Consider the following 10,697-nt stretch of genomic DNA (forward strand, 5'->3'; position numbering starts at 1 on the left):
AAAAGAGTGAAAAATATGCTGCAGTTGAATGTGTGTTGGTGCAGGTTAAAAGGTCAAACCCTCTAAGGAAGGTTGTAATGAGATGGAAATATTGTTTTCCTGTCAGGTGCACAGTGGTGAGAATAGTGAAACAGATTACCATCTTTAACTATTAACTTTTGAGTCATTCCACCTCAATTCAATGAATGCCCCACACCTATCTTCAATTTGACTGAATTTTTTGAAGTGATATATTGAGTTGACCCTGTGTAAAACCTGGGCTCATAGGTAAGATTATTTTTTTGAGTTAAAAATTCTTAAATAATGTAGGATTACACCAATTTTTGTGCTGTTTTCTTTGCACCAATCTGTGGATTAGTGTTGTAAGTGCCGTAATGTTAGAGATAATGTAGCTAGAGCCCTGAAATTTTGCAGGCTCACTGATATGTAAATATGGTCTTCAGTGCTTTTATAGAATGATACAAACCACATATTTGCACCATCATGTAACTGGTCTGTGTTGCTCCAATGAAAGCAGGGTTGCTCCATTTAAAACCATAGTTACACATCAGTGAGTCTGCGTAGTTTCAAGACTAGCTACTTTTTGCTCTGCAGATTGGTGCGAAGAAAGCCACACAACAACTGACTTGAGTTATAACACCTGTGACCAAAATTTTTACACGTTTTGCTTCCTAACGTTTGTACGCACTGGGGGGAAAAAATCTGACAAATTTGAGATGGTGAGGCGTTGACGTCTTTTTAAAGTTTAGTAAACTTAGGTGTGAAACTGTCTCACAATAATCACAGTATGATTAAGAGAAAGGCAGCTGAAACTATAGGGGCACAAGTGTACTTGCTAACAGAATGACTTTTAACAGGGTTGACAATGGAAATACAGGCAAGGAAGTTCACTGAGGCTGCATATGTAGATTTGTGTGCTACCCCGCTGTTTCCAGTATCAGAACAGTTTCCTGTCATCTCACCAAGACCAGCAATAAGTAAAAGTGACTGACAGCTGTAATGGATCAGGTACTTTAATGTCTGAGCCCTGAACTTTAACAAGAAGACAGATTTTTTTTTTTTTTTGTATCCACCTGGTGATACTGAGCACCCAACATGGGATGAACCCACAATAAAAAGCTAGAAATGACAATTTATCCACAATTTTGAAATTCAGCATTATTAGCTTTTACTATTTACTATTATTATTGAAAGCTTCATACATGAAAAAGAGTTTTTTGAAGAGAAAGATGGCTGAAATAGACCCAAGTTTCACATTGTGACGACTTGCTCCACTGTGGGTGCTTGAGTTTACTTGTCGATACAATAACTTGAAGATGCAGGCCTGACGCTGGAAACATTAGAAGGCTAAAGTGAGTTCAGATGTTGGATATGTAGATTTTTGTGTCACCCCACAGTTTCCTGTAAACTCACAAAGATCAGCAAAAAGCTTCTGTGGCTGACGAACTAGATGCAAGAGCAGTCCTCCTACTGATGGTTGTAAATATGTGAGCCGTGTTAATAACAGTGCTGATGTTTTTGCATCCATGTCAATGAAACATATTCTTTCTGTTTTTTATCTGGTGGACAGATGTTTAGTTGAGTCAGTCAGATATACACTGCCCTCTGCTGGGCTGTTTTAAGACTGTTTTAAACATTATGTCACTCAGTTCTTTATTTTACACCTCTTATCGCAGTGAACTTTGCATTTTTATTGACTCTTTCAGTATCACTGGCTAAAAAGTGGCTGCATGTTCAGTGACAAAAATGAACCCTGTAGATTAAAGGAGTGGTCTATGGAAAAAAAAAAAACTATACACCCACATACTTTCATTTTCACATGAACGTTTCGGTATGACTGTCAGAGTGTGTGTGTGTGTGTGTGTGTGTGTGTGTGTCAGTCACATTCTGGTCAGTGTGATTAATGTTTCTTGGAGCTGTCTGTTACTGAAAACTGTGGGGACAAATGAGAATTTCCAAGTTAGGAAAAGTAAGCTTTATTTTAAGTAGCACATTTGTTGCCCAATAAGCATTTACTATGAATCACTTGGTTTTTGTTTTTTTGTTTTTTTTAATTTAGGGTACCTGGATGAGGTTTTTGCTCCATTTGGCAACGTCAAATTGACTCCAAAACAAATAAAACCAGATGATTTACAACATGTTTTTTGTATTCTTCTCGCATTAATACCGTTTTTTTTTTTTTTTTTTAATTTCTCGCCCTCCACTTCTGCACCTCACTTAGCAAAGGTTGAACTTTCTCCGTATTGCAGTAAGCAGAGAGGGGGGGAAACCGAAAGTATCAAATGAGCTCAAAACTTTCGCTTTCGCTTCCAAGAGTTCCAATCTTAGGTGCGACTTCTGCATTTAAGTTTGCGGTGAGACTCGTTTGTCTACAATTTGCGAGCCTCTTTGTGTAATTAGGTCGATTTATTGTGTTGATCATCACATCAGAAGCGTACGCAGCATCAGAATAAAAGTTTGGATATTTTTTATGTGCTCGGGGCTCCTTTGCACATGTGTGTCTGAGGTTTTGTTCCTGAGAAGACGCAGCATGTGTTGAAGATGGAAGAAGGAGCCAAGTTGCACCTGAAAGAGTGGCTGGTAGCTCAGATAGACAGCGGCAGGTATGAAGGGCTGAGCTGGGAGGATGAGGACAAAACCATGTTCAGGATCCCGTGGAAACACGCAGCCAAGAAGGACTACAAGCAGACGGAGGATGCAGCTTTGTTCAAGGTCCGCACATTCTGTCTGCTCACTCAAATACACGCAATAAATGGCGTTTTAGCACATTTTAAAATGTGTTAAAACTGACCCAGGTCTGACAATCGACGGTGGTAAAGTTAACTGGTTAATGGTATTATTTCCAGTATTGTTTTTCCTTATAGTACAATAACAGATAAAAACCAAATCTATTAAAATTAATTCTACTAATATATACTAATAACAGTTCTTCTTCTTCTATAAATAAGTTACTTCTTCATTGCAAACTGTTTCAACCCTGTGTTACATAAGTTTTGGACGCTGTTCCAACAATAATACCAAACAATAATGAATTTAAAAGCGGTTAACATCAGTGTTTGGATATAGCTAATTAAGTATGGTAAACCATAATTCCCCTCTTGGCCACTAAATCAACTCACTTGTTATTTCAGCTCCTTCCTTGGATGCTAGCAGCCTTGCTAACGTTTAGACAGAGTTAAGTTCAATTTACTCGTTTGACAAAATTATAAGAGGTGTGTTTAGGTATGTTAATGTAATACTTTGACTGTACAAACTCTGTGTTTTTAAAAAATAGAATACACATAAACAGTGTATTTTAACTATTTATGAGTCATATGAAGAGTTATCCATTATTTGAATAAAAATAATAAATATGCCTTTGTAATATGTGGAAGTGTAAGAGGAAGACTTTAAAGGGAAGCCACCTACTTATTAGCTTTGTTAATGTTAGATTTCTGATAATTTAAAAAAAAAAATTACACTTTTACCTACTACAGTAACATAATAGCTAACTTGCAATAAAAATTAATTTTATCTGTCTGAAATGCTAATTAGCTAACTCTGAGTTAAGCTTGTAACGTTATGTTACATTAGCTTGTTGTGGCACTAGCTAACAACTAGCTTGAATTCTTTGCTGTTCACTCCTGCAAGTGTCTCTGCTGATTTAATATCATTTTAATGGGAGGAATTTACATATCAGTGACAATATAGCCATAGTACGGTTATAATCTCTTCAACTGGGATTTGTCCAAGGCCCATTAGTTCAAAATTAGCATATAATTAAACTGTTTAAAAAAAAAGAGATCTAAAAATTTTTCTGTATATTAGCTAACATTTATGTTGCAGTTAAAGAAAAACATCAATTAAAAAAAGGTAATCTTGTGCATACGTTTCAATAGTGACTTGAGCAAATAGACTCAAGTTCACAAGATTTTACATTTCGTTTTATATTAACAAAATTGTAGTCATTAATTATTTAATTACCCCTCTAAATCTGATCACGCAAGCATCCCTCTTTTGTTCATATTAAAACAACATCGTAAAAGAAAATAGATTTTTTCTTAACAGGGTTGTTTTATCCTAGTTTACCCTGATGACCTGAAACTTTATTATTATTTTTATTAAATAACTCTTATAATAGTTGGAATGCACACAAATGTCACAAAGCTTTAATAAACTGTAAATGTCCACGTTTTAGATGTCACAGGACGTACACACCATATACAGATGCGATGTAAACATTACAGAATACAGTGCATTTTTGTAAATTAAACTACCAAACTATATCCAAAGTAGCTCAACCTGAAACATCTGCTGCAGGAAAATGTAAGATACACAATAATACAGCAAAGATTGTAATCCATAAACACTATATATGAAACAGTGGCAGGGACCGTTTAGAATATATAGAGAATATATCTATATTTTTTTGTGCTTTGTACTTGCATAAAGTTTTGAATAGGTGTTGTAAGTGAAAGATCTCAGTCCTTCTATTACTTCTCATCAAGGCTATTTTTTTGACTTTCAGTTGATTCAATTTCTGTTGGTTTCATTCACTTATAGCTATGTGACAAATGACAGAAATTTGTATAGTGAATTAATTTCCTAATTTATTCATACGTATAATTGAATAATAATGTTGCCGCTGTCATTGCATGTAAGCATTTTAGATCATCACTGTAGTAATTTAATAATCAGAATAAATCAGAATGCCAGTTTCATCCTATAAATATCATAAATGCTTGTAGAATCTAATATTTGATTTTCTCATTTCACTGAATGGCAAGTCAATGAAACTTGTGTCAATGCATGTAATGAGCAATTTAGACTAATTATTTAGTAATAATTTGATGAAGTCACGATTTTAAGGCCAACTCATGTCCTGTATTTTAAGCTAAAATGATCCATGATTTTCTTTCTCTTCTTAACTTTTCTAAGATGGATTTTCTAAAGATATTAAATAACAGAAGAATTTACATTTAAGGCAAACATGACACTGTTTTTTAATAAATTGCAATAAAATATAATGTAGATGTTGAAATACATATTCTTCTCAGTTTCCCCAGTTGTTTCCATGCCAGTCATGTTTTTTCCAAACTTATATTTTGAAGTAAGCATTTCATTTTCAATCCTTATATTTAGGCCTGGGCTGTGTACAAGGGCAAATACCGGGAGGGGAGGGATAAAGCCGATCCCACTATGTGGAAGACCCGTCTCCGATGCGCACTTAACAAAAGCACAGACTTCCAGGAGGTCCCTGAACGCAACCAGCTGGACATCACTGAGCCATATAAGGTCTATCGCATTCAGCATGATGTGCCCGCCAAGCCAGCAGGTAAAAATTCAGAAAAGTGTTTGTCATATTGATTATATCTGCAGCTGCAAAGCATTGGTCCTAAAATCTGCTGCATAAATTCAAGATGAAAATGTACAGCTTTTGACTTTGTAAGTATTTTTCCATAAACTTTAGTTTTTTCTTAACTGACATCTCTTGGGTTTCTTTCTGTCATGATAGAATATGAGTGTTTTCTTGCACTAATTTTTCCTACTTGTTCCTTTTCTCAGAGACTCCCCAGACAAAGGATCAAGTAATCAACCAGGTTAAAAGGTCTCCAAGGACCCCCACCTGTCTGGACAAACAGGTAAGACAAGACTTACAGACTCTAAGCCGTGGATCAACAAAATGCAGCAATCGTGTCTCTAGGCTACAGATCAGAACGCTGTGTATTATAACTCTTAACTCTGACCGCTTCAGTCATGCTTTATCATGGCTGATCCTGCACTCTGACCCTAACTGGGATATGTGAAAAGAAGGTTTGCTATCATGCTTTAATGTGTTTCTGATAGATAAAAAGCATATTCTTCTTCTAAAATGTCACACTGGACTCACTAAATCCTTGATAGTTAATATACTTTTCTCACAGTGGACACAGCTGTAATACAGAGATGAAAAACTTGGTCACTTCAATACATTTGTTGCAATTAGAGCACATTATTTCAGTTATTTTTGTTTATTTACCTTATTTATCAATGAGTGAATTCCAGTTAAAAGGTTTTGAGTAGATCATTCATTCTTAGTTTCAGTAAAATGTGTTTTGGCTTTTGTCTCTTGATATTACCGTTATATCTGGTATTACCGTGGGATTTAATCATTTATTATTTATCTGATTTGAACCAGCAATGTTTTCACTATTGTGTGCAGCAGTGGAGGAAAATCTTTGTAAACTAATCTGGTCTTTAAAACAATGTTATCCTAATCTTATGAAACCTATAAGCATCATGTGATGTGTACCTAACTTTGGTTTCTCTTTCTTTAGCTTCATTATCACAAGGAATCATATCAAGCAAATAAAGAAGCAAAACCATTGACTGGTAAGTTTATACACACAACTGATACTGCATTATAGAATGATTATGGGCAATCACGACAATAGGTGTCAGAGAGGCAATCGAAATACCCACATGGACGTAGGATTATCCACCGACTTGTCTCAGAAAAAACAAGTCTATGAATATTTTGTTAAATCATCAGGCACCAGTTGTCCTCATTTGTTGCGAAGCTCTTTGTACATTCTCCCATCTGTGTGACTGTAGTAGAACCTAGTTGCAGACAGGTGTGACTACACTCAAGCCTGTGTGCTCACACTACAAACAAATCCTTTAAAATGTTAGATTAAAAGCCAAATGATCACCGTCACTACAATATCCTAAAAAACACAATTTCCTCAATTTTGAGATTAAAGGTGTGTGGAGCTGAAAGTGAATTCCATCCCCACAAACAGTAGAGACTCAGGAAGCTTTGCAGTATTTAAAACCAGCCTTATGGTTCGGCTCAAATCAGCACAAAATTGTCACCACCATTGATTGCCTTGTACTCATCGTATTTACTGATCACTATGAAGGTATTATGTTGTTTTATCCGTTTTTTTTGTCTACCTGCCCACTGACAACACATGCAAATTAGCCGCTAGCTAACTCTGGTACAGTTTCTTGGAATTGTGTGCTGCCCCTACAAAAATAAACAATAACATGGAAATTAAAAATTGTTAAGGCAGGTGGATACCATTTGAACAATCAAAACAGGGTCTGAATTTGTATGTCTGTGCACCTCCAATGCATCGGGTACACTTCGTCCAAGCTCCAACATGGTCCCTTTTTGTGTCCCTTTAAGTGTGACAGATGACTGGGCAAATACAGAGATCAAGTTGGATATGCACAGACAAAAGTTGGATATTGAAAGTAGTTCTATTTTGCTTAGGGTATACAAACAGGCTATTGTGAAAATTTGTGTGAAGTGACATTCTTCTAGAAAAATTGTCTGTCATTCATAGGCCAGTCTACTGCTTTGATCTAGTCTGAAATACCTCAACTAAAACAAGGCAGACTATCCTTTAATTTTTTGCACATGTGCCCATTATCAGTGTTAATGGCTGATTTTTCCAGTAGTGACAACATGAGGTTCATATTTCTGGTTTGGAGTTGAATGTCTCAACAACTATGAGGTAAATTGGCAAAAAATTGACAAAGACACTCACAACTTATCATCCAGTGCCATCATCGTGCCGTTAATTAAACTGTGGTTTATGAGCAAATACCTGCAAAACTTAAGAGATTGACGTCAGCCTTTAAAATTTTGCTGAAAGCACTGTTCACAGAGCTTGTCTTGTTTATTGATTGTTCTTCGCGAACCTTTCAGCTTTTAATTATTGGTTTGGATCCTGGCAAATTAGTTCTTGACTGCAGACGAGTCGTTGGGTGTTCCAGTAAATAAACACTCGTCTATTTGCTAGCCTTCAATGCCTTTATTCCCTGGCTGCAGTGCTTCTGGCTCCAAACCATTTGTGGGTGAGAAATTGGCAAGAGAGTATATGTTTTGTCACTACAATAGAAACTCCCACTCTGTGAATGGGATATCTGTGCCGGGGGAAAAAGATCTCTAAATCCCTAAAAGTCTCCAAAAGTACGCCTTCCTTCTTCAATATGAACTCCTACTTCTTGTCAAGTCTGTGTAAGTGCACTGTGTGGGGTGGGGTTTGGGTTTGTTTGCTTCACTTGTATGCCCAATTTTTGGCCCACATGGACCTCTTGAGGGATGTAGTAGGCCTTGTTTTTGCTCAGATAGGACCTAAATGCAACTTCTGAGTGTTATTTCACCTAAATGGACATGTTGGTAGGAGTCTTTGTTGCAAACTTAAAAGTAAAAACAGCAACAACAAAAGCAGACTTTTTTTCCTGATATGCATACACTGTTGAGAAAGTTTTGACTGCATTGTGTCTCTGTTCTGCTTTAGATGATCTGATGAGGGAGCACATGTACTGTGAAATAACAGGCAAAAAAATTAAAAGTGAGACTCCGGCTCCTATAACCTTCTTCAGTCCTTCACTTGTGTCGGGTAAGAAAGCTTTGGTGATTACCCAAAGAAACATAACCAAATGAACGCGCTGCAGCCTTTTAACTGTACGACCTGGAACACAAGTTGTAATCTGTGTGTACAGACTTTCGTATGCAGGTGATGCTGTTGTACCAGGGCCAAATAGTGATGAAAGTGACCACCAGGAGTCCAGATGGGTGCTTCATCTTGCAGGGCCAAGTTCCCCTGGGGAACGAACGGATCTATGGACCCTGCACTGCCCAACAGCTCTCCTTCCCTTCCCCAGCTTCTGTATCCTTGCCGTCCAGCATGGCTGAAGCAATGAATCGCCTTCTTTGTCACCTGGAGAGAGGTGTGCTATTATGGGTAGCCCCAGAGGGGGTGTTCATCAAGCGTTTTTGCCAGGGCAGAGTGTACTGGAGCGGTCCCACAGCCCAACACACTGACCGGCCCAACAAATTGGAGCGAGAGAAGACCTTCAGACTGCTTGATATACCTACATTTCTCAATGGTAAGGCAATGCATGCATACTATCTCTGAATAAAAGACAGAACACAAAACAACAGTTTGATTTCATTACCTACCAGTCATATAAATACAAATAGAGCAAAATATGACTTAATGAAAAACATTTCACATCATTGCTCTATGCACAGAGGTGAAGTCTTGATATGATCAATTTGAACACACTAATAAATGCTTCTACAGCGCTCCAGATGTTTTTACAAGGGAAGGGACCTGCACCTGCTTATGAGATTGAGCTCTGCTTTGGAGAGGAGTATCCAGACCCCGATGTACCTAAAAACAAGAAGCTAATCATGGCAAAGGTAGGTAGAAAAGGAATAAGAATTGCTCACCTCATTCGTTTTACAATGTCCTCGACCCATTAATTCATATTTTGCATTTGTTTCCAATTTAGAAATGGTTGACAATATATTATCCAGGTGATCATAACTGACTTTAAGAAAATAGTTTTAACTTCACAGTAAGCTTTCATTCAAAGTGTTCAACATTTTCAAACCAAATTTTGCTCTGATATGACAGGTACATTTTCCTCGCTGCTTCTTGTGAAGCAGAAATCAGACCTGCAGTTTTTTTTAGATTAAAATATTTTGTAAATACATCCATCCATCCATTCTCTATACACCGCTTTATCCTCATTAGGGTCGCGGGGGGTGCTGGAGCCTATCCCAGCTGACTCGGGCGAAGGCAGGGGACACCCTGGACAGGTCACCAGTCTGTCTCAGGGCTACATATACAGACAAACAATCACACTCACATTCACACCTACGGGCAATTTAGAGTAACCAATTAACCTCAGCATATTTTTGGACTGTGGGAGGAAGCTGGAGTGCCCGGAGAAAACCCACGCATGCACAGGGAGAACATGCAATCTCCATGCAGAAAGATCCCAGGCTCAGGCCGGGACTCGAACCAGGGATCTTCTTGCTGCAAGGTGAAAGTGCTAACCACTACTACACTGTGCAGCCTTTTGTAAATACAGAATAATTAAAAAATTTCCTATCACTCTCTTTCATCAATTCATTTTTTTGTTTAAATGTGTCAGTTTTTATTATTATCATTATAATTAAAGGAAGAGAGGGAAAGCAGAGTTATATTCAGACTTCAGTGATGTGAACAGTGTGTTGGTATGATTTGCTGTCAACGGTTTTATCCAGCATGTAAATTTCTCAAATGCGCCATGAGTTTGACCTTTGAAACCACTGGATGGATATTGATGGATATTGGAAAGTATGTAAAAAAATGTTATCCTCCTCAGAGCATGTCTGCTTTCTGTACCGCAGTAGCATTTTCAACCAGTAGAGGTCCTCATAATACTGATCACGTATTACGCTGTGTCCTGTTGGCCAGGTGGTTCCCTTGTTTGCAGTGGAACTGTTGCAGAGATTCAACTTGGAAGAGACTGAACAGAAGCAACTGCATCTCACCTCCAAAACAGAGTCGGAGAAGATGTAGGAAGATTGGAAAAGTGACCCTGTGTCACGGTAGGGATGAACAATATACAAGTGGATACTGAGGCTGTATGTCTATCATCCAATCATCATGAAAGACAGCCTCAGCAACAGAGTATGTTTCTTTAGAGTTAGAGATGCAATGAAGAAATGATGGCTGCATTGCAGTTCTGTTTGCCGTGCATCAAGGGAAATTCAGACAATGCGCTTTATTTTTTTTACATTGTACTGATATTTTTTTTGTCCATCGTGCAGCTATACTGGCAACAGTTAGCTGTTATGCAAACATCTTGTTTAACCAAATAGAACAGGCTGTTAATTTACATGTAATGCAACTTGTTCCTGTATTTTATGTTAATCCGATATTCAACAT

The 10,697-nt window shown here is 37.5% G+C and overlaps 1 protein-coding gene across 1 annotated transcript; it reads left to right on the top strand.

The window, feature by feature from the left end:
* The first annotated feature begins 2,322 nt into the window (after nt 1–2,322).
* irf10 (interferon regulatory factor 10) lies at nt 2,323–10,630 on the top strand. Its single transcript, XM_022203390.2, has 8 exons — nt 2,323–2,712; nt 5,122–5,314; nt 5,545–5,621; nt 6,297–6,351; nt 8,271–8,372; nt 8,476–8,862; nt 9,060–9,178; nt 10,224–10,630. The coding sequence occupies exons 1-8, from the start codon at nt 2,542–2,544 to the stop codon at nt 10,326–10,328; spliced, it is 1,209 nt and encodes a 402-aa protein (XP_022059082.1). The 5' UTR covers nt 2,323–2,541; the 3' UTR covers nt 10,329–10,630.
* Nucleotides 10,631–10,697: the final 67 nt, after the last annotated feature.

The sequence above is a fragment of the Acanthochromis polyacanthus genome, chromosome 6 (genome assembly GCF_021347895.1).
Source record: "Acanthochromis polyacanthus isolate Apoly-LR-REF ecotype Palm Island chromosome 6, KAUST_Apoly_ChrSc, whole genome shotgun sequence".
Taxonomy (NCBI): Eukaryota; Metazoa; Chordata; class Actinopteri; family Pomacentridae; genus Acanthochromis; species Acanthochromis polyacanthus.